This window comes from Thrips palmi, unplaced genomic scaffold, assembly GCF_012932325.1.
Source record: "Thrips palmi isolate BJ-2018 unplaced genomic scaffold, TpBJ-2018v1 HiC_scaffold_11, whole genome shotgun sequence".
In the NCBI taxonomy this organism is placed as follows: domain Eukaryota; kingdom Metazoa; phylum Arthropoda; class Insecta; order Thysanoptera; family Thripidae; genus Thrips; species Thrips palmi.
This window is the reverse complement of record NW_023144622.1, coordinates 3,510,903-3,532,036: the sequence shown is the minus strand read 5'-3', so window position 1 is coordinate 3,532,036 and position 21,134 is coordinate 3,510,903. Positions and strand designations below refer to the sequence as shown.

The 21,134-nt window shown below is 50.1% G+C and overlaps 7 protein-coding genes across 7 annotated transcripts in view; 3 read left to right on the top strand and 4 right to left on the bottom strand.

Annotated features, from left to right (window-relative positions):
* LOC117639262 (CAP-Gly domain-containing linker protein 1-like) overlaps window positions 1-587 on the bottom strand; it is a 28,598-nt gene extending 28,011 nt beyond the window's left edge. The window contains 1 exon segment of the mRNA XM_034374754.1: window positions 266-587. Within this exon segment, the coding sequence (XP_034230645.1) occupies window positions 266-587 (322 nt within the window).
* Window positions 588-1,693: 1,106 nt separating this feature from the next.
* LOC117639483 (protein pelota) lies at window positions 1,694-3,926 on the top strand. The gene is made up of 9 exons (XM_034375190.1): window positions 1,694-1,734; window positions 1,986-2,078; window positions 2,168-2,318; window positions 2,404-2,517; window positions 2,608-2,748; window positions 2,831-3,053; window positions 3,143-3,335; window positions 3,440-3,546; window positions 3,623-3,926. Exons 1-9 carry the CDS (start codon window positions 1,694-1,696, stop codon window positions 3,706-3,708), a joined length of 1,149 nt encoding a protein of 382 aa, XP_034231081.1. The 3' UTR covers window positions 3,709-3,926.
* Window positions 3,912-6,711, bottom strand: LOC117639482 (pescadillo homolog). Its single transcript, XM_034375189.1, has 8 exons — window positions 6,551-6,711; window positions 6,050-6,283; window positions 5,597-5,968; window positions 5,243-5,515; window positions 4,898-5,157; window positions 4,649-4,818; window positions 4,382-4,554; window positions 3,912-4,292 (listed from the first exon to the last, which is right to left on the bottom strand). The coding sequence occupies exons 1-8, from the start codon at window positions 6,572-6,574 to the stop codon at window positions 4,020-4,022; spliced, it is 1,779 nt and encodes a 592-aa protein (XP_034231080.1). The 5' UTR covers window positions 6,575-6,711; the 3' UTR covers window positions 3,912-4,019.
* Window positions 6,712-8,153: 1,442 nt separating this feature from the next.
* On the top strand, window positions 8,154-15,039 carry LOC117639682 (beta-1,3-glucan-binding protein-like). Its single transcript, XM_034375557.1, has 7 exons — window positions 8,154-8,317; window positions 8,582-8,767; window positions 11,935-12,054; window positions 12,417-12,544; window positions 12,616-12,814; window positions 12,891-13,101; window positions 13,382-15,039. Exons 1-7 carry the CDS (start codon window positions 8,154-8,156, stop codon window positions 13,586-13,588), a joined length of 1,215 nt encoding a protein of 404 aa, XP_034231448.1. The 3' UTR covers window positions 13,589-15,039.
* Window positions 14,610-15,963, bottom strand: LOC117639343 (ERI1 exoribonuclease 3-like). The gene is made up of 5 exons (XM_034374912.1): window positions 15,571-15,963; window positions 15,359-15,493; window positions 15,072-15,284; window positions 14,896-14,992; window positions 14,610-14,814 (listed from the first exon to the last, which is right to left on the bottom strand). The coding sequence occupies exons 1-5, from the start codon at window positions 15,784-15,786 to the stop codon at window positions 14,714-14,716; spliced, it is 762 nt and encodes a 253-aa protein (XP_034230803.1). The 5' UTR covers window positions 15,787-15,963; the 3' UTR covers window positions 14,610-14,713.
* A 125-nt stretch (window positions 15,964-16,088) lies between these two features.
* LOC117639341 (nucleolar GTP-binding protein 2) lies at window positions 16,089-18,600 on the top strand. Its single transcript, XM_034374907.1, has 2 exons — window positions 16,089-16,230; window positions 16,547-18,600. Exon 2 carries the CDS (start codon window positions 16,554-16,556, stop codon window positions 18,456-18,458), a length of 1,905 nt encoding a protein of 634 aa, XP_034230798.1. The 5' UTR covers window positions 16,089-16,230; window positions 16,547-16,553; the 3' UTR covers window positions 18,459-18,600.
* Window positions 18,601-18,622: 22 nt separating this feature from the next.
* On the bottom strand, window positions 18,623-20,544 carry LOC117639342 (carbohydrate sulfotransferase 11). The gene is made up of 4 exons (XM_034374908.1): window positions 20,123-20,544; window positions 19,813-20,048; window positions 19,442-19,721; window positions 18,623-19,356 (listed from the first exon to the last, which is right to left on the bottom strand). Exons 1-4 carry the CDS (start codon window positions 20,235-20,237, stop codon window positions 18,950-18,952), a joined length of 1,038 nt encoding a protein of 345 aa, XP_034230799.1. The 5' UTR covers window positions 20,238-20,544; the 3' UTR covers window positions 18,623-18,949.
* Window positions 20,545-21,134: the final 590 nt, after the last annotated feature.

The window sequence follows — 21,134 nt, the reverse complement described above, 5'->3', positions numbered from 1 at the left end:
GCCAGCAATCTCCTCGCCGGCGGCGCGCGTCGAACCCGCGACCGCGACGCCCGCCGAGCGCAGCTTGCAGCTCCGTCTCCGTCGCACTCGAGGGCGTGCCGCAGGGGTGCGAGAGAGACAGAGCGACGGGTTGGCTCGGCGGGCGCGGCGCGTGGAGGAACGTACTTACATGCACAGCACGGTGGCTGGAGTCCCAGATCGGGGCTCTTGACGGCGACCTAGTTCGACCCTGGCCACGACGGCCACCCAAAGCAGTGGGACTCACTCTGCGTGGGCGTGGTGGGGGTGGCGGCCTTCCTGCCGTGGCCGTCGCACAGGCGGCCCACCCTGGACGCGGTGCTGGCCGTGCTGGTGACGCTGGCGATGCTGCTGTTGCTGCCGGCGAGGCTGGACGGCAGCTTGCTCCCCGGCAGCCTGCTGGTGGTGGCGCCCGGCGGCTTGATGCCCGACGGCTTGGCGACGGTCGCCTTCGCGAGCCCCGGCAGCTTGGACGGCGGCGGCATGGACCTCCCGGAGCGCTCGGACCGCTCGGAGCCCGCGGAACTCCCGACGCTCGCGACACTGGACACGCTCGCGGCGCTCGACATGGTCCCCGTCTCCGTCCCCGACGTCCCGGACGCGGGTCGCGGCGCGGGCGCGGCCCCGGACTCCCCGGACCCGACGGCACTGTCCGGGGGCACTTCGGCGGCGGCGGCGACCGCCTCGGGCTCGGACGCGCTCCTCTCGGTCGTGTTCGGCATCCTGGAGGCGGGCAGAAAGGGCGCGGTCAGGACTTCAGGTCAGGCTTGTGTGCTGCCACATGAGCGCCAGCACTACCTCCAGCACTAAATCTAGTGCATTAACTAGAGTTCAGACTGCACACTGCCAACTCTGCAAACTGGACTCAGAACGGGTTCAATTTCTTTTTAAAGCGCAAGCACTTTGCTCTCCACGACAACCATTACAGTACTACAAAAGAGGGCAGAGTTGGCAGTCAATAAGCATCTACGGATTTATTTTAGACTGACTGAACCACATGATGGAATACATCAGAATAAAAATTATTTCAGGAAATAAATTTATTTGTATTTTACGATGAAAGATCTGTGCTTCTTAAAATTATTACGGCCTTCATTAAAAACATGGACACTTTAACAGCATCCAATAAATGTTTCAAAGCAATTTATTTACGAGGCAAATTAATTCTTGTTGAATAACTAATGTCAGCAAAAATATGTCTCAAAGCGAATACATTCAGGGCAAATTGGCACATAAATTACTCGTTTCACACGACCATAACCTGTACATGATCAACCTACATATGAAATTACAAGTTACGCCACACTGTTCATGACAAGTGATATACTTACGTCGTGATTAAATCATAATGTTCCAAGAAAAACTACTGTCAACAACACAATGTCATCGATAAACTTGACACATACAAAAAATAACCGACATAAAATTTGACGAATCAACACTCGCGCGACACGGAATTCAACTGTTGACAAAATAAATGAAAAATACCAGCAAGACATAAATTTCTCATATCAGTACTCCCCTCCCCTCTCCCCCTTCCCCCTCACGGACCCACGGCGGCGGTGCTCGGGTCCAGCTGCCAGCGTCGTTGTCTGCTGCGCTAATTTTGTTGTCTCTGTCTCAAAATGCGTTTCAATCTTCTTCAAAAAGACCTCAGAAACATATCGAAACTGAAATGAAACTTGTACAAAAAAATGTGGAGAAGGATGGAGGAGGGTAAGTACCTTAACCTCTCGTCACTTATGTCAGGGTTCTTAGTTCTGTTTTCAGCCTTGAATTCTTCACTTTCAGAGGGTTAAACTTTCAATTTTCCATCTGTTTTATTATTACAAAAGATTGTAACTTATTGTCATAGTCTTCCTTTTACCCTGTCACTATACCGTTGTTTGTTTTTATTTTGCCTAAGTTCCATGTACAAGCCATGGCCCCTTCTTTATAATTTGAAATTTATTTTTTTCCCTTTTAAGGAGTGTTACGCTGGTTCCGGAGGAGCCGGAGGATATGTGGCACGCTTACAATCTTATAAGTGAGGGTGACTCAGTCCGTGCGTCCACCATACGGTAAGTCTCAAAGCTGAATCAATTTGAATTTCCTAATATAATTCTTTAACTTCTCTACATGACTATGTGGTGCATATTTCCACTTTCAGAAAGGTGCAAAATGAGTCTGCAACAGGATCATCTACAAGCAACCGCGTTCGAACCACCCTTACTATCAGTGTAGAAACAATTGAATATGACGTTCAGGGCTGCATGCTTCGATTGAAAGGAAGAAATGTGGAAGAAAACCAATACGTTAAGGTGATTTATAACTGTTTATTTATTCTAAATCCATTCTCTAGGGGTCTGTGAAGATAATGTTGCTAAAGACCATCTTAAATTTCAGATGGGAGCCTACCACACATTGGACTTGGAACAAAACAGAAAATTTGTCTTATTTAAACGGGAATGGGACTCCATTGCACTAGAGCGGGTAGACATAGCATGTGATCCTACTAAGGTCGGTGCATTTTTTTAGTTATTTCTTTTAGCTTGAATCTATCTATCTAACTTTTTTTTTCTGTTACTCATTCCTGATATGGATTTTCAGAACACAGATTTGGCAGCTGTTATCATGCAAGATGGCCTTGCTCACATCTGCTTGATAATGGCATCCATGACATTAGTCAGAGCTAAAATTGAACAGGCCATCCCAAGAAAACGAAAAGGAAATGTAACACAACATGAAAAGGTACAAACAAAAAAAGATGCAATTTTCAATTCGCACAGGATTGCGCTCTACTCATAGTTTTGACCTTTGTAATTTGTTGCAGGGCCTTGCTAAGTTTTTTGAAAGCGTGATGCAAGGTATACTCCGGCATGTTGATTTTGATGTAGTTAAATGTGTTATCATAGCAAGCCCTGGGTTTGTAAGGGACGCATTCTTTGAGTATGTGATGCAGCAAGCAGTTAAAACTGACAATAAGGTCCTATTGGAAAACAAAGGGAAATTCCTCCTTATTCATTCCTCTAGTGGGTTCAAGCATTCATTAAAAGGTATGTACTGTATGTGTGTGTGACATCTGCCCAGAGCTGGTGGATGGACTCCTTGCATGAGTTTCATTTTTTTTTTACTTCCTTTACAGAGGTACTTGCAGATCCCAGTGTTGTGGCCAAAGTGTCTGATACTAAAGCAATGGGGGAAGTCCGGGCTATGGAACAGTTTTACACTATGCTTCAAGTTGAACCAGCCAAAGCCTTCTATGGCTTGAAACATATCCAAAGAGCTTGTGAGGCACAGGCTATAGAAACTCTTCTCATTTCTGACAATCTTTTCAGGTAAGGTTTTGTTTCTGTACATCCTGTGTGTTCTGTGTTTTAAAAAATGCAATGTGATAATTGATCTTCTTTATATTTTTTTCAATATAAAAATATTGACACAGGTGTCAGGATGTAAAGGAGAGGAAACAGTATGTGGCTCTTGTAGATGGTGTGAGAGATATGGGAGGTGACGTGAAGATATTCTCAAGTCTCCATGTGACAGGCGAACGTAAGTTGGGTCACCAAGTTCCTTTGTTATTTATCAGTGAACAGTTAATTATTGTGTGGATTTCTTTGCTCTCTAGAACTAGCCCAATTGACAGGAATTGCTGCCATCCTAAGATTCCCGATGCCCGAGCTAGAAGATGAAGATAGTGACGCCGATGAGTGAGGAATAGAATTTGCTTTTAAAATTACCATGACTACGGGAGTTCAATATGTTTTGGCAATACCTGGTGTAATCTGAAACCGATTCCTGTCTCCTACAAACTGGTTAGTAGGGCCTTTATAGATGTTATTTATATTGTATTATAGTGGTTGGGTGGTTACTATTGAAAGACTGCAATTGAATGAATTCAATGAAATAAAAAGGAATAAACAATAATGAAATTCTGTAATTATATTTACCAAAACAGAAAAAAATAAGTTGATACACAGTACAGTCTCTCCTTACCTATACATAATCTAATCATTTCCAACAATTTAAGCTTGAAGCTGAGCTGCAGCCTTTTTCTTTTGTATCCTAGTTTCCTTCTTAGAGGCAGACTGTTCCGCCTCCACACGTTTCCTCTTCTGCTCCAAGCGCGCTGTTTCCTTGCCCCACTTCTGTCTGTTGTCCATCATATGTCTGTATAACTTCCTGTGTTTATTTCTAATCATCTTCTCCCTCATCTTGTATTCTGCTGTTTCTTCACGTTGCTTAGCCAATGGATCCGGTTTCTCCATTGTCCCTTTAGTCACAGCCATTCTCTTTTTCTGTGAAAAAAAAAAGTACATCAATTTATTGCAAATACCAGTTAATTTAAAATTAATTTAAGATTTGAAAAGAAGAAAATGTATCTTACCAGTTTCAATCTTTCCTTCTCTTTTTCATCAAGAGGTTGTCCATTCTCATCTTCTTCCTCTTCCTCCTCTTCCTCATAGTCATCAAGATTGACAGAATCGATGTATTCTGCCTCTTCTTCACTTTCTTCCTCATCTGATTTTTCTTCATCTTTATCTGCATCCACCACAGGAGCTGAAAAGGAAGAAATCGAATCCAATTACACATGTGAAATCTACAGTTGGAAAGGAAAACTCAGGCCTCTCCCTTAAAGAAGAAAAAAAAATACCTTCTCCTTTCAATGCCAACTCTTCTGGAGGTTTATACCGGTTGTCCCTTGTTCCATCAAGGAAGGGTGATAGATGAGGAGGCAAAATAGCTCCCATCAGATAGCGTTCAATAGGCAACAATACACCTGCATTCACTGAATCAAACACCCACTGTGGCTGAACATAGTACCTACACACAGAAGAAAAAAAATTACATACCTACAAACAGTCTTTAGACTAGCTTCAAAAGAAATGAAATGAGTACAAACCTTGAGATGTACTGCTTTTCCATGCTTGGCCTGTCAACTATTTGGTGAGTGATTGTTTCGTCATCTTCATCAAATGTGGCACCAACAAAGAGTCGCTTGTCCCATGACACAGTGCCTCCAAGAGCTCGGATACAAAAGACTACAGGTTCTCTCGGTACTTCACGATTAACAAAAATTTTCACACCTTCGAAAAGAGTTTTAAGTTTTTTCCTGTGTTCTATTTCCTTCTGAATTTGATCCATTTTGTCTGGGTCTTCGGACTAAATTAAAAATAAATTTTAGATCAAACAAGTTTTAGGATGCATTACAAACATAAGTTGTTCAGCAAAGTAATCATTGACTCACCAGTGTAAACTGATCCAGCTCCTGCTCCTCTTCATTGGCATTTCCAGAACTGTGAGTCAGCTCCACATTTAAAGAGGCTATACGTTCTCCATAATACGCTCCTTCGTCCGCAAGTGTCTTCTCAATTTCATCACCAGACAACTGGCTGAGTTTTGGTGGGTAGTATAAGTTAAGTTGGTGGTACAGGCGATAATTCACAAAGCCTAATAGAACACAATAAAATTCTACAAAAAATGACATAGTCTTGAAGTCAACCTCAACGGCAGAGTCAGGCTGCAAGAGAAGAAAAAACATGTATTAGCAAAAATTCACACACGTACAACACTTGTAAAATTAAATAAGGACCAGACTTACATTGAATGAGAATTGATGAGGGACTATCCAAGTGACAGTCTCTCCCTTTAACTCAGCTTGGAAGTAGTACCCCTTAATTGAAACAAACACCTTCCTAAGTGCTCTGGATGCAATAACTATGTGCAGGAATTCCATTGTCAATCTCCGACACATCGCACTCTGATCTCTTGGAACTGCATTAAGTGAAGGAAAAGTAGAAAACAGGAAGAGGAGTGTCAAACAATCATCCAAATCCCTGATTGCATCAATGAAAGATGGGAAGCGCTCCTTTATAATGTGATCCAGTTTAATTTCTGGTCTCATTTCTAACTGGCGCCGATACTCTTTCATATTTCTCATAGATACAGCACGTCGCAACTTTTCAAAGTGAGGCTGAAAAAAAAGAATTGGAATGAGTAACTTGCAGGAAACTAAGGTCACAAGAGGAAAACTTTCTTAAGAAGAAATACAAACCTTGTACTTTCGCATTTCCCAGATCATAGGCTCAGCTGCAAGGAATTGAATGTCTTTCACAGCATATAATGTCTTGAATCCAGTGGCACCCCTTTGAGCGATCTTCCTCTTCTTGGGCTCTCTGGGATAAATGCCTTTTAGGATACATAGATGTCTGAAATTTTTCAAACTGAGCTGAAGCTTCCTCAACGCCTGAGTTCTTGACATATATTGTGCACCCTCTCCTGCCTTGAACTGCAAAACAAGCAGACACAAGACACAACGCGTTAGAAATATGTAACAGTATATGTGAAAACGTCAAGACTAAGATACAGAGACAATTACTTGCTGATTTATTTACATAATAAACCAACACATTGTGAACACCAGCACGAGAGGTTAGAAAAGCAAGTAAATTGAAAGTTTTCAGTAACACTGCCAGTGATACTGCATAGAACTACAACAAAGCGCATTTTGAATCAATAAAAAGGTCTTGGAACATAGAAATATAAGGAAAAGTACCTTCTTCTTTCGAATTCCTCCCATTTTGACGGAGATGTGAGTTGCACGTGTGTATCTTGACGAGTTTACGAACACAAGGACTGTCGTGTGGATAACGCGAACCAAAGGCGGCGGAGAGGGGAGGGGAGATCCACCTATTCGCAGCGCATTCTCGGATTTGATGAAAACAGAGCGCTTGAAAAAGAAAGATTTTGGACAATAATCGGGAGTGGATTTCAAACACATCCGTGTGTGTTCTTTAGAGGATCTTATTGACTATGTGTTAGGCCTATGACGATGTTTTATTTTTTTCTCATTCGAGTGTTGGTAGTGCGGAATCCCAAACAGCTGCAGAACGCCGCGGAAGTGCAAACACGTCGGGTCTCCTGCAAATTGCAATCCGAAATGGTCGTGCGGGTTGCGGGTCGCAATCATGCGTTCTTTTCGTCGCCAACTCTCCTGAAATTCGACAACTGCTGTTTAGCTCAGCGTTCCGAACCCTCCGAACCTGTTCTGTTTAGCGCAGGCCTTCCTCGGATAAGTCGACACAGTCGACACCGGCCAGCCGCCTCGGTTTGGGTGTTTGGGTCGGACCCACCTCGACCAGCTTGGGAACCGTTTCGGCTCCCTCGTTCTCTCTCGCACTCGCAGTGCGTCCTGCAGGGGTGCGAGAGAGATAGCGGCGAGACACATAAACTCGCCGGCTATCGCGTCTTGATAGGCCGCCCGTAATAGGACGCGGCGACGGCGGCGCCCGAGCCCTTCTTTGTAGGGCACTAGGGCACACTGCCTTGGCTGCTTCGACCTTGGGGCAGGCCAAGGACGGCCCTGGCCCTCGCCCGCAGCGCGGCCGCCCTTCACCGCCATCGAAGGGCCCAAGGCCGCGCGTCGCAACCGGGACCTGGAGGCGTCATCGGTAAACCAATGTTCACTCGTTGACACCCCACCTCTGGAAAGACCTGCCCCCTTTTTCCACTCTGCACGGGCAGGCCGTGGTCGCCGAGCCTAGGCCTTTCACTGTCGGCCATCCGGCCAAAGAAAGACGCGGACGGGGAATGCGCATCTCTCTCGCTCTTTGTCTCATTGTGCGACACGTGCATCGCTCTGCTGCCGCCACACTGCGGTGCATCCGCGTCAATTCAATCCACGCGCATCTCGCGCCGGCTCTCTCGCACGTCCGGCAGCGTAACGGCAGGGGTGCGAGAGAGACGGAGCGACGAACCAATCAGCCCGGTGCGCTGCGCAGCGCTGCGCCGATATCAGCGCGTGCGGGTGGCGTGCGGGCCTGCGCGGGCCAGGGCCACAGGGACAAGAGGGGCGCGGACTACGCGGTCTCCGCGGACGGACGCCCCACGCCGCCCTCTCTGTCTGTCCCGGCCGCCACGCGGACTCTAGTGCGGCCGGGCTGGCTGGCGGCTGGCGGAGGCAGGCAAAAGGCAAGAGGTGTCACGACCCATCCAGTCCAGACAAGCCAGGCTGAAGACAGGCAAGCCGGGCAAGCAAGGCCCAGTCGCACGCCGGGCCGACTCGAGGAAGGTGCTGAGCAGTGAGGCCAGGCAGGCAACGGGCACCGCGGCACCAGGCGGCACCGCCCCCAGCCCCAGCCCTCAGGCTCTACACCACCATGTCGCCGAGCGGGACCGCCTTGTGGCTGCTGGCGCTGGGCGTCGTGTGCTCCGCGCAGGACAAGCCGGACCAGCCCGTCATCGTCTACTACTCCCCCGCAGAGTTCGACAAGCCGACGGTCTACAGCGTGGATGACACCCCTTCTGCTCCAGTGGACCAACTGTACGATCCTGCCGTCTACCTGCGAGCCGCAGCCGCGGTCCCGGAGGTCGCGCCTGTCCTTCCTACTGCCCGGGCCGTCGCCGCCACCCCCGCCGCCCGAGCCACCCCCGCCGCCCCCCGAGCCACCCCCGCCGTCGTCCGAGCCGCCCCCGCCGTCGTCCGAGCCGCCCCCGCCGTCGTCCGAGCCGCCCCCGCCGTCGCCCGAGCCGCCCCCGCTGCCACCAAAGTCACCCCCGCCGCCGCCAGAGCCACTCCCACTGCCGCCCCCGCCGGCGCCAACTCCACGGCGTGGCTCCGCGCGGCGCGCGCGCCACCGCCCAAGCAGCGCGAGAAGCTCATCTTCGCCGAGGAGTTCAACAAGCTGGACCCCGAGGTGTGGGGGCACCTGGTGACGGGCTGGCGCGGCGGCAACAAGGAGTTCCAGTACTACCGGAACGACCGCCGGAACAGGTCAGTGCACAACACAAGAAAACCGCGGCCCGTCCCTCTCGACGGCGGGCCAGCCAGCCAGCCGTTGGCGAGGGAACCGAAAATTAGGCAAAAGCTAGCAGGCGAATAGTGACAGGTACTCTGCCATTCATGAGTGGGTCGGCCTCTGTCAGCGGCCCGGCGGGCCCGGCCATCTCATGAATGATGATCAACATGATGTGGCCCGCGCAGCCCGCGGCCGGACCGCGTAGCCGCGTAGGCAAGCACGGCCAGCTTGTCGTGGCTCGGCGTGGCTCGGCGACCACAGGCAGGCCGGCAGTTAGAAGGCGGAGGCACTGCGGCAGCGCGGCGGCAAGGCACCTCCTCCCGACGTCAGGCAGGACCGCCACGCCGTGCCGGCACCGCGCGCCGCGCACCCGCCGGCCTAAGTGCGGAAACCAAAGTCGTCATGGCTTTGGCTCACCGTCGGCACGCCGCCTCATCCACGCCACGCCGTGCCGCGCCGTGCCGCGCCGAGTGGCCTTCTGCCTGGGCGTAATTATACCTCTCATCCCTCGATGCCGGCCGCCCCGCGCTGCCCCGCGCTGCTACCTCAAATTAAACAGTTTGGCCAAAATCTCGGGCGAAATGTTCGGATCCCCCGTCACAGCCACCCCGAGTAGACGCCCCCTCCCGTGTCAGGCAGAGGGCAAGTAGAGGGAAGTCCCAAACTGAAAATCACCCAGTAACCGCGTCGCGGTCCTGATCGAAACGCCACACCAGTCCCACAAGTCCCGCAATCAGCGAGAAGCTAGGCAAATTTAACTTTGAACCGTTACCACCGCTCGCGTCAAAAGCAGGGTGCTTGTAGTGTAACGGTGCGAGTAAGTCCCGCCGTTTTCGGGGTATCTTTTGAATCTCGGACAGAAAGGCCGCGTGCGTCGATGTGTCTTCGGCGAGGAGGCGATGCCTCGGATCCAAATTTGATGATGAGGGCGATGTTCTCGTCTTGTTGGTGCAGGACCGACCGTGCCGTGAGTGTGGTGCTGAGCCCCGGGGCGGGGCGGGGCGGGGCGGGGCGGGGCGGATCAGCGGGCGTGGATGGCAGGGTCAGTGACTGGACTGCTGATAATCCGTTGGCGATTATAAAGCAAACAACGGATAGGCCTGCTCCTGGCTGCGGGGCCGCTGGCCAGCAGGTGCGAGCAGTCTCGTTCTCGTCAGCTGTAGAGCCGACCAACCTCAACGCCCCCCCCCCCCCTCCAGAGGAGAAGGGCGCTCCCCTCCCCCTCCCACTAATCCCATTTTCCGTCACACTGTAACTGTGTAGTGCACCCTTCCCTCGGGTTGAGTGACCTGGTAACCTGTCCGCACGTCGCCGCCCCGCCAGAACCTCGGCGTCGACTCGACGCATCAAACCGATAGGTCGATTTCGAGTCGAAACGGCACAGCTGGCTGCAGCTGGGTGCGTCGGTGCAAGTCTGCCTCGGCCACCTCGGCCTGCCCGTGGTCTTGATGACCGGTTCGCGTGGCATTAGGTCATACTAAGCACTGCTAAGCACCTCGCTGCAACACATCTCGGACGGCATGACAGAGGCGCTGACCAGTGTGGGCGTGGCCGCGCGCCGCCGACTCGAGGGTCGCGTTCAAGGACAAGGTGGCTTTGTTCGACAATCCGCGACAAGCCGCGACGCAGCCCGGAAAGGGCCCGCGATGATGGAGAAAAACGAAAACAAAACAAATGTCTATCGCTAATTGATCAGTCGGGGCGACGGCACGGCGCCACGTGCCGAAGACGCGAGCAGCACACGAAGTGGTCCCTGCTCACGAGGACGATAAGCACTCGCTCGTGCCGCCGAACCGAAGCCGAACCTGCAGCAGACTCATTCCGAGAGTCGATTTCGTCGCTCTGTCTCTCTCGCACTCATGGGCCTTTCGACCGCTACCGCCTTTCGGACACTCGCAAACCTTGCGGAACCTTGGCGGCTGGCGGCCGTGCTCGTGCTCAACGAGGCCGTGTGTGTGGTGGCAGCACCGCCTTGGCGCTGCCCCTCATGGGTAACTGGAGTTTTCGAATTGCCTGGCCGCCACCGAGGTGGCCGACGACTCTCTGACCGCGGTGGTCACTTCAGTCGCCCCAAGTGCGGCCGGCACGCCGGAAAGATACGCCAGTCCTTCGCGCGGGTGCGGCCAGTGTGTGGTCCGTGTGGTCAGGGCAGCGTCAGCGCTACCGGGTTGGCGTTTGGCGCGCGCGACGAAGAGGCTCTCGCCGCAATGGGCCTCCAGGGCCTCCAGGGCCTCCGGCAGGACCGGGAGCGTCAAACCGCGGTCGAACGGCAGTGCTGCCAACCGCGGAGCGAAATGACGAACGGCAAGTCAGGAAGCGCAGGTTGGCATGCATGCGGCGGTCAATTATGACGCACTTCTCCTCCTCCTTCTTCTTCGGTGCCCTCTTCACCTGTGCGTATTAACCCCATTTACTGCTATCGGCGGCCTTGCGTGTGCGCGTGTGGCCCCGTGGCCGGCCCCCTCGCGCTAAAAGGCTACAAGATAGCAGCCGTGCGATTAGCAACCAGTCTTGCGAACATTGCGAACCGGGGGAAGCACCATCGTACTGCCCTTGCGCCGCGCGGAATCGGTCTGCTGGAGTCCCGGAGTTCAAGGACAGGCGGGGCGGAGTGCAAATGCACGGTGCAGCTCGGCTTTTTAAGGACTGCCCGATCCATTGTCGTGACTCGACGCGACACGGGACGGACGGGACGGGTCGGGCTGCCGCCTTCGGCCTTGCCATGTTCCTCACTGCTAAAATGCAACAGATTCTAATTGCGTAACCCACTGTACCATGATGTCACGACGTAGTGCCGCAGTGCCGCGGGGTTACTTACGGTCCGGCTCCGCCCCGCGCTCGCCGAACGACCGACGACGACGCACGGACAACAACAAAAACAAAACAATGCGCGTGTCAGAAAACAAAACCCATCAGCGGATCGCGGGAAAACAAAAACAATCTGATCTCGACGATCCAGCGATCAAGTCACTTTGCCTTATATGGGTCACCGTTTGTTCGCCAGGGGCGTATAAGTGCGAGAAGAAAGCTGTGTTTTTGTTGCTGTTTTTTTGTGGCTGAGGGGGGAACTGTGGGAAGGTTGCCTCGGGGCCTTGTGAAGATTGACTTGATTTGTCTAAATGGATCGGTCCTCTCTCCGCAGCTACGTCCGCGGGGGCGCCCTGTTCCTGCGGCCCACGCTCACGGCGAGGGAGTACGGCGACGCCTTCCTGTACACTGGGAAGCTGTACTACCCGGACTGCAACTTCGAGCCCTGCGTTTCGTGAGTACTGAACGCGCCATTACTTTGTACTTCGCCACGACCGCTCCGCCAAGGACGCAAATCGCGCTTAACGTCAAGTTGGCGGCCTTCCTCGCTAGCCAGATTCCTCGGCTCCGCACTTTGGCGCGAATCCTGCGCTGCGTTTCACCGGAACGGTTGCATTCGGTTTTTGCCGATACGCCGCTGGCGTTGGCATTGGTTTTTACTTCCGATCAAAACGGAGGAATTGAGTTCTCACGCCTCCGTCCACTCCATGCGTGCGAGAGCTCGGTTTTTTAAGGTGTGGGGGCCATCGGGTCCGCGACGTCCGCCTCAAGGAACAAAAGGCCGTCGATGGCATCTGACGTTGTTTTGTGTTTCAGGGAGTCCGGGGAAGACATCGTGCTTCCGGTGCAGTCGGCGCGCATCAACACGCGCGGGGCCTTCAGCTTCCGCTACGGGCGCCTCGAGGTGCGCGCCAAGCTGCCCCGCGGCGACTGGATCTGGCCAGGTCAGACAGCCCTCCTCGCCCTGCCTCTCCACTGCATGAGGGAAACCGACTAAACTGTCCTCGGTTCGCAGCCATCTGGCTCAAGCCGGCGTCCAACGCGTACGGCGCCTGGCCCGCCTCCGGCGAGATGGACTTGGTGGAGTCCCGCGGCAACGCCAACCTCAAGCACGTCCGCACCGGGGAGACGCAGGGCGTGCAGAAGGTGGGCGCCACGCTGCACTTCGGGCCCAACTCGTCCTACAACATCTGGCGGCTCACGCACTGGGAAAAGTGAGTACAGTGTGCCGGCGTGACAGTGCAGTGGCGCTCGCGTGCGCGGTGCGCTCACAGTGTGTCGCCGTTGCAGGATCCTGGAGAGAGGGGACTTCGCGGACGCGTTCCACGTCTTCGGCATGGAGTGGTCGCCCGCCGGGTTCCGCTTCACTGTGGACAGGGAGGAGATCGGCAGCATGCCCGTGCCGCCGGGCGGCTTCTGGGACCTGGGGGGCTTCGACAAGGACCCCGGCGGCCCCAACATCTGGGCCAACGGCACGGAGCTGGCGCCCTTCGACAGGAAGGTGCGCGCTCTTCTCCTGCACTGGGAGTCACACAGTGGGCCGGGAGACCCGTGGAGGCGGCCGAAACTCTAGACGCGTTTTGAGCTCTAGAGGCACTAAACAGGACTCGAACAGAATGTGTGACCCCACCAATGGATTGCTCTGCGAACGAGGAATCCATTGGTGGGGTCACACGTTCGGTTCGAGTCCCATAGCGACTTTGTAGCTCTAAACGCGTCTAAAATTTTGGCCGCCTCCACCGGTCTTCTCGAGCTCCCCGCTCACGGCCTCCTTGTTGCAGTTCTACATCATCCTGAACGTGGCCGTCGGCGGCACCTTCTTCCCCAACGGCATGGTCAACAAGCCCTACCCGCGCGCTTGGAACTGGACGTCCGGCCACCCGCTGCGCGAGTTCTGGGAGCACCGCCACTGGTGGCTGCCCACCTGGAAGGGGGAGCACGCCGCCATGCAGGTGGACTACGTGCGCGTCTACCAGAACGTGCCGTGACAGCCTCACACCACAACCCCTATGTGATATGCTTCGCGTCAACGCACAGTGACCTTCGCTGACGTCACATCGGCGTACGCGTCACCAGGACGACATCTTGTGAAGGAAGTTCGACGTCGCGTCGGAGTCCCCCCTGCGGTCACTGCGCCGCGCTGCGCCGAGACGACATATCTGTGATGAACGGCTCCAGGAGGCCATTGCGGTGGAACGAGTCCCTGGAAAGTGCAGGGCGCTGACCGGGGGCCGAGTGTGGAGCCACCAAATTCAGTATAACGATAGTGATAAAAGTGCAACGTGATATAGCAGTAGCGTCGAGGCATACACTGTCCAAAAAGTTGAATGATGTATCGACTAAAACTTAGTAGATCTTAGAAATGACACACCGACTAAGAAAGTGCCCCACACACTGTCAACGAAACTCACTAGTTTCAGTCGTTTCCACTTATCTTTTTGAACAGTGTAACCCCGCCATGATATAAACCCTTCGTGCAATCGGCTGTCACATTCCTGCAATGTCGCAGCTCTCAATGAAATTCCCTCCCGGCCCGTGGAGAGCTCAACGCGCGGTGTGGAGGAGAGAGGCGGTGGGTGGTGGGGGCAGCGCGCGGCGGAGTGGGGGTAGCGCCGCACGCCGCGGTGGCGCCGCCACGCCACGCCACTGTAGGCCCGTGGCTCGGCGGAGCGCAAGCCGCGGCCGGGCCACCTCCTCGCCGGCCTGCTCGCCTGCTACAAAGACCGCCAAAAACTGCGAACCGAACGTGCGGTCGGGGGAGGGGGGTGGTGGGGAAGGGTGAGGGGGTGGAAGGGTTGAGCCGTGGCAAGTGGAGGGCAGTGGAGGGGGCCGGCGGCCGGCGAACGTCGTTTACGGACAGACCCGTGCTTTCCCGACCCACCGTCAGATGGCGCTGGCGTTCCCCTCCCCGCTGACCGGGCTTCGCGCGCCCCTTTCAAAAATTAAGTTGCTTGTTCTCCTCACGGAGATTGGTGGGAATGTGAGACAGCGTTACTTTTACGGCTTAGATTAAGACTTGATTGTATAATTTATTGCAGAAAATTGTTATTTAACAGTTCTGTAAACTCTAGTACTTGCCATTAGTAAAAATACCACAGTACAAACATGATGAATCAGGAAGTTTTTTCATGATTTGGGAGACTCTTGGTTACTTGGAACACATGACCCCGTTCTGCTATACCTTGCATAATCTTGATAATATTCTTGCAGTCGTCTGGAAAATCCAAGCAACAAACTCAAGATCCATGGAACCTGTGTATCATTTTTGACATTCAATGACAGTTAGGGATTTTACCTATTCCACTATGGAGCCTTCCCTCATGCTGTAAATTTAATTGACGAAGCATGTCTTTAATGCCGTGGGGATACAGACCAGTAGCGTTCAAAAAAGACTGGAAAAATAAAACAATAGATAAATACAAGAGTAAAATTTGTACCATTTCTTTTAAAAATCTTTTCAACTCAAACTACCTTTTTAATATTTATCCATGACGTCATAAATTGGGGAATGGGAGTACCTGAGAGCTTGCATTGATTAGGCAACATTTTCATGAAGTCCCAATCACCACAGGTTACAAAACACGAATTTGGATGTGGCGTCCTGAGATCTACATCACTGGCATTAACCCACGCTAGAAACTTATCAAGCACTTCAGGGAATGTTAATTTGTCATCAACCATATCCTACAACAGAAAATGTCAGTCAAGTTCAAGTTCTTTGTTATAACTTTAACCTAAAGTTTGCAGTGTCTCAGTACTTGATGAATTCCTGTGAGGCTTGTGCAGAAGGGCGTTAAAATTGGTCGAATCACAGGTCGCACATACATATGAAATGTGTCTAGGGTTTCGAAAGTGTTGGCGTTCACTTTGAAACACGGAAACTCGATAATTTCCTGAAACAAATTATTTGTGTAGGATATGGGTGACAATTTTGGATTTGAAGAAGTAAAATGTAATGAAAGCATGTTACCATGTCTGGAATAAAGGCATCATCACAAGTTGCTTCAAAATCCACTACTAAAAAATACTTGAAAATTTGGGGCTGTAACCTGGACTGCTCTTTCTTTTTGAAACGATAGTAGGTGTTGACTGGCATCACGCTTCGTCTATATGCAGCTCGGCATTGATAACAAAAAGGCTCACTGAGCTTTTTGAATAAAGAGAATGTCAAGCGACAGCAAGTCATAGCAACATAACACTTCTTCTAAAATTAAAAGATAAATCTTTCTTCCACACATCAACGAATGTTTACAAACCAGCAAGCAGCAGAAAGTTCTTCTGCTACGATATGAAAAATTATCATTCAACACATATCAAGGATAGTCCGAAAACGCTTCTATTGAAGAACTGTCACGGAAAAACCTTAATTTATTAGACATATGGGTGTCTTACCCACATGTTCAACACAATTGACGTGAATGACAAAGTGAATACAGACTGAAAACACGTCTCTTTGGATCTAACTCTCTTCGGTTTCGGCTGAGCAGTTTTTCATCCATCGTTTGATACTGCTGCTGCCGATAAACATAACCCCTCTTTCAAGTGGTGTGGTGGCGCAGTTGTCCTCGTGCTTCACGAGTGCTGCGCATATTTGTTTTGTTTACTGATTAATTCCCGTTCTAATTGTAATGTAAGTGTAGTTTTCTATATTTGAGTGTTACTTATGCGTGAATCAATGCATCAAAATCCAAAGTCACTGAGTTTTAAGGTTGTGCATTTCGAGTTTTACTGCTCTGTGGGTTATGTCACGAAACTGCATTGACATTTGTCAATATTTGCTCTAGGCTCATAGCTTTAACTTCTTCTAGTATATTTTTATTGAGTATTTTATTGTCGCAGTGGAAGTCCGCAGTTAGTCGAACAATTCTGTCTTTATCCTTCTATCATCCGATTCAGCTCTTTTTATGGTAAACGTCTATCATAGAACTTTTCTGTCTTTGTTTCAGATCCAAGATGGGGAAAACGTCAAGCAGGACGGGTCCTCCCCGTAAGGAGGGTTACATCAAGAAGCATAATCACAGTATGAACCCCAATCGCAGCACAGAAAATCTTAAAGGAGTTGCGAACCCTCGTTCCAAGAGCACAATCAACCGTTTGCAGATGTACAGAAACTTTAAAGCAAAGCGAGCCAAGAATGGTGAAATGCTCCAAGCAGCGCCTTTCCAAGGATGGGTCAATTCAGGAACCATGGCACGAGTCGAGCCTAATCCAAAGTGGTTTGGCAACTCCCGTGTCATTGGACAGAGTGCCCTTCAAAAATTTCAAGACGAACTTGGGACTGCCATCAAAGATCCCTACCAAGTTGTCATGAGAGCCACTAGGTTGCCTGTTACCTTGCTCAATGAAAAGGCCAAGAATGCCCGTGTGCACATTCTTGATACTGAGGGTTTTGATAAAGTCTTTGGACCTAAGAAAAATCGTAAAAGGGTGAATCTGAAATTCCGAGACGTTGAATCACTCACTGAAACTGCATCTACAACTCAAGAAACATATGACAACAGTAAGGATCATGACCTTTTGAGGGATGATGGAGGTGTGAAACAAGCCACAAGTGAATGGATTATGGGTGCAGGTCTGAGTAAGAGAATTTGGAATGAACTTTACAAAGTAATTGACTCATCGGATGTTGTCATCCAAGTTTTGGATGCTAGAGATCCCATGGGCACTCGTTCACCACAACTGGAAGCATTCTTAAAGGAAGAAAAGAAGCACAAGCATCTCATTTTTATTCTGAACAAGGTGGATCTCATCCCCAATTGGGTAACTCAGCGTTGGGTTGCAATCCTCAGTGCTGAATATCCGACCATCGCCTTTCACGCCTCTCTCAATCATCCATTCGGAAAAGGCGCTTTAATCAACTTATTACGTCAGTTTGGAAAGTTACATGACGACAAGAAGCAAATCAGTGTAGGTTTGATTGGTTATCCAAATGTTGGAAAGAGTTCTGTAATCAACACACTTCGGTCCAAGAAAGTATGCAAGGTTGCCCCCATAGCTGGTGAAACCAAAGTTTGGCAGTATATTACATTGATGAAGAAGATATTCCTCATTGATTGTCCTGGTGTGGTTAATGCTGTTGGAGAAAGTGACACAGACAAAGTTCTGAAGGGAGTAGTCCGGACTGAATTAGTTGAAAATCCTGACGACTATATTCCTGCTGTAATGGAAAGAGTACGTAAAGAATATTTAGTTAAGACATACAAAATTGATGACTGGGACTCTCCTCAAGATTTTTTGAAGAAGTTAGCTCATAAAGGTGGTAAGCTACTGAAGAAAGGAGAACCGGACTACGCCATTGTTGCTCGTATGGTTCTAAATGACTGGCAGCGTGGCAAGTTACCATTTTATGTCCCTCCTGCAGGGTTTGAGAACCCTCTATCGGCAAAGGCTGTAATCGAAACTGCCCCAGCAGCAGACAAAGTAGTAATAACAGAAGCTGCAAATGGTGATGTCCAAGTGTCTGGAGAAATCAAGAAGGATGACCCCAATCCTTTCCAGATTGTTCAGGACTTCTCACAAATCAGAGTTGTGCTGGACTACAACAAGGAAGACAATCCATTCCCTACAAAGGAAGAAAAGGAAGCAGCTATGACCAGAAAGAAACAGAAGATTGAAATGAAAGAGGCAAATAAGAATAAGAGCAAGTATGTGGCTCACGACTCAGACTCATCTGAAAGTGATGTTGCATCGGATGATGAAGATGTTCGCAATGACCCTATACCTTCCCCAGTCCAGAAACCACAGCTGAAACTTACCAGCAAGATGCGGCGGCGCATTGAGCGTGAACAGAAACGAAAGAAGATTGGAAGTAATTTCTATGAAGTCGCTAATGTTAAAAACAGAAGTCATAGGAAATGAGCTGCTTAGTCAATTGTGATACATAATTATTTTCTTTGGTCTATATTACTTTTTGTCCCTTATCAAATTTCAAAATTTTGATTCCTGTTGAACAAGACAAAGTGTATAAAATGCATATAAGTGCTCGTGTTATAGAATTGTGGGATGTGTCAGTAAACAGTGTATTATAATAATAATAAAATTTATTAACATACTTCTTTATGGTTTCATTTTCAAAGGTGCATAGACATCTATATAGTAAAAATCTCTTTATAATATAATCAATCTTAACATTATCAGTCAAGCACAATGCAGTGAATCACAGTCAATTACAGTTCATATGCGTACATAAGAGTTATTGAATTTATCAAAGGATTCTAGAAGTATAATTTGAAAATCTTCCAACAGAGCAGAGGCCTTTCTTAAAGTAACTCCTATATTATTATACCTGAGAGTTCCCTGATTTATAATTTATTTGAAACTAATATCACATGTGGACAATATATTGTATTTCAATCTACTTCAAAACCCAAAAACTCTTGGAGATTATACCCAAAGAGACGGAAGTCAATCTCATAGACTGAGTATATTTTGCGAAGAAGATCAACCGTCAAGGAGCCAAAATATTTGCCAAGAGTAGCGGTAGTGTTTGAGGGTCTTGCAAATCGAGGAAAAGCAGATGGTGACTCTCCTAACTGATGCAATAAGTAGTCTGCATCTTCATAAAGTGTCTCATACTTGCCAATGATGTCATAACGAAGTGCACATGGTGCACAAAGCTGATGAATTGGTTTCCAGTGTTCATTGTATTCACCTTCTGGTCCACTTTCTGTAGTCAAATATGTGACAAATTCAGAGAAGGTAACATCATCTCCATGTAGAAGCGAGTGATTGGATGGGTTTTTCCTGTATGTCTTGACTAAATCAAACAGGCAAAAGATACAATGATTCAACACAAACTCAACTTGAAAATATGACAGTAAATTCAATTTCTTGCGTCTTACCAATGTGTCTGCCAAAGCGAGTCTGAAAATATTTTGAGCTTGAATATTGCTGTTCCAATTTGTTTCGATAGGCTGAAAGAAGGCGTTCAAATGGATGTCGAACGATTAAAAAAGTGGTATATGTTCTTAACATATGAGTAGCATCCTCTATAGTAAAATTTGCTAATTTAGGAAAAACTCCTGTTCTATGAACAAAGTCTGCGGGAATGTCCAGCGATCTTGTGACATTTGAGGTTCCGGATAAATACAAGAGAGTGCGTTTCCAATTTGTGCATGCAACCTGAAATGATAATGAACAAGAGAATATTTAGCCTCATTCAAATTTTAAACACAGCTTCAAATAAATTTGCTCCATGTCTGTCTACTCTTACCTTTGGAACGTAGCAGTACAGGAGCTGATGCTTTTGATCGACAATAATATGCTCCAATACTTCTTTGTTGTCCCAAATGGACTCTGGAGTGTAATGAGACGCATTGAGTTGCAAGGCATTTTGCCTTCTTTTGTAAGCTTGACATTCCCTCTGCAGTCTGTCCTGGCGCTCAATGAAGACTCCTCGTTCTAAGAGATCAATCGGCTTAACTGACAACGATTTCTCTTGCATGGAATCTAGGGAGAGATTATTTTTATGAAGACTCAAACTGTAACTATGGTTTTTAAAGGGAACTTGTACTTCAGCTTACCAGGTTTGTTGACAACGAGCAGCGAAGAACCCTGATTGCCAAGGTAAATGAAGCTCACAGTCAGACATATGAATACCACAATGAGCAGAGAGATCTTTTCAGGTAATGATGTCATGCTCTTGTCTCACACTTGCAAGCCTCACAGTAATCACAGGGGGACATCCGGGCCGCATCTTTCTCCGACTGCCATCACTGGACGTCGCTGGGCACACCGCCACCACCGCTCACAGACACGCACAACCACCGCATGTGTATGTAGGTTTCTGGGGCCAACTTGTTGTCTTCTGGAGTTGTTGTTTCACTGAACTTGACCGTGAAGCGTCAAGGCCGCTGTGGTTCCTCCTCGCTCTGACCTCTCCTCTCCTCTCCTCTAGTTTGACAGACTCAAAAGCCTCTCCGCCTCGTCCGGCCACATCCTCCCGTTCTACTCCGATCCTGCCCTCATTTCCCCCTCGGATTCGTCGCCCCGCAGGGGAGGGGAGGGGGCACCGGGACGCGGAGTACCTGCCGGGGGGTCCTTCCCTGCCCCTCCCCCCACCCCTCTCACCGTCTAGACGTTAAACGAACACACCCTCGACGTGGTCACTTTTTCTTTCCTCCTGCTTTCTAGGTCAAGGCGCGCTGGAGGCGCCCCGCCCCGTGCGGTGGGGCCGTGAGGCGTGGATAGACCATGGGACAGCAGTATCGGGACTGTGTTTGGGTACGCGCCCAATGTGGCAACGACGCACGCGGTCAGGACCCCGCGGTACTTTCTAATCACTCGGCGGGGAGTGCCCACGGTGCCCAAACGCCGCGCGTCGCCGTGCGTGGACGAGTCTCGGTCACCCACAGATAGAGTGGTGGAGGCGGCGCGGGCCTCGCGAGGCTGCGTCTGGAGCCTGGGCACTCTGTCTGCCTCCGTGGCGACTCGCCCCGACTCGCCGCGCAGCGCAAGCTCGGGCGTAACGGTCACTTCGGGGACACTTCGTGCCTCTCCGACGCGGAGCTCGTCTGCTCGGCTCGTGTTCAGGAA

Coding starts and splice junctions, on each gene's coding strand:
- LOC117639483 (XM_034375190.1), top strand. CDS start 1,694: ATGAAACTTGTACAAAAAAATGTGGAGAAGGATGGAGGAGG. Junction 2,518..2,607: donor TAGCATGTGATCCTACTAAG/GTCGGTGCATTT, acceptor ATGGATTTTCAG/AACACAGATTTGGCAGCTGT. Junction 3,547..3,622: donor TCTCCATGTGACAGGCGAAC/GTAAGTTGGGTC, acceptor TTTGCTCTCTAG/AACTAGCCCAATTGACAGGA.
- LOC117639482 (XM_034375189.1), bottom strand. CDS start 6,574: ATGGGAGGAATTCGAAAGAAGAAG. Junction 5,969..6,049: donor GGGAAATGCGAAAGTACAAG/GTTTGTATTTCT, acceptor CTTTTTTTTCAG/CCTCACTTTGAAAAGTTGCG. Junction 4,555..4,648: donor GTTGGCATTGAAAGGAGAAG/GTATTTTTTTTT, acceptor CTTCCTTTTCAG/CTCCTGTGGTGGATGCAGAT.
- LOC117639682 (XM_034375557.1), top strand. CDS start 8,154: ATGTCGCCGAGCGGGACCGCCTTGTGGCTGCTGGCGCTGGGCGTCGTG. Junction 8,318..8,581: donor TCTGCTCCAGTGGACCAACT/GTACGATCCTGC, acceptor TCCCACTGCCGC/CCCCGCCGGCGCCAACTCCA. Junction 13,102..13,381: donor TGGCGCCCTTCGACAGGAAG/GTGCGCGCTCTT, acceptor TCCTTGTTGCAG/TTCTACATCATCCTGAACGT.
- LOC117639343 (XM_034374912.1), bottom strand. CDS start 15,786: ATGACTTGCTGTCGCTTGACATTCTCTTTATTCAAAAAGCTCAGTGAG. Junction 15,285..15,358: donor GCCTCACAGGAATTCATCAA/GTACTGAGACAC, acceptor TTTCTGTTGTAG/GATATGGTTGATGACAAATT. Junction 14,815..14,895: donor AAGGCTCCATAGTGGAATAG/GTAAAATCCCTA, acceptor TGGATTTTCCAG/ACGACTGCAAGAATATTATC.
- LOC117639341 (XM_034374907.1), top strand. CDS start 16,554: ATGGGGAAAACGTCAAGCAGGACGGGTCCTCCCCGTAAGGAGGGTTAC.
- LOC117639342 (XM_034374908.1), bottom strand. CDS start 20,237: ATGACATCATTACCTGAAAAGATCTCTCTGCTCATTGTGGTATTCATA. Junction 20,049..20,122: donor GCTCGTTGTCAACAAACCTG/GTAAGCTGAAGT, acceptor ATCTCTCCCTAG/ATTCCATGCAAGAGAAATCG. Junction 19,357..19,441: donor TCGCTTTGGCAGACACATTG/GTAAGACGCAAG, acceptor TGTTTGATTTAG/TCAAGACATACAGGAAAAAC.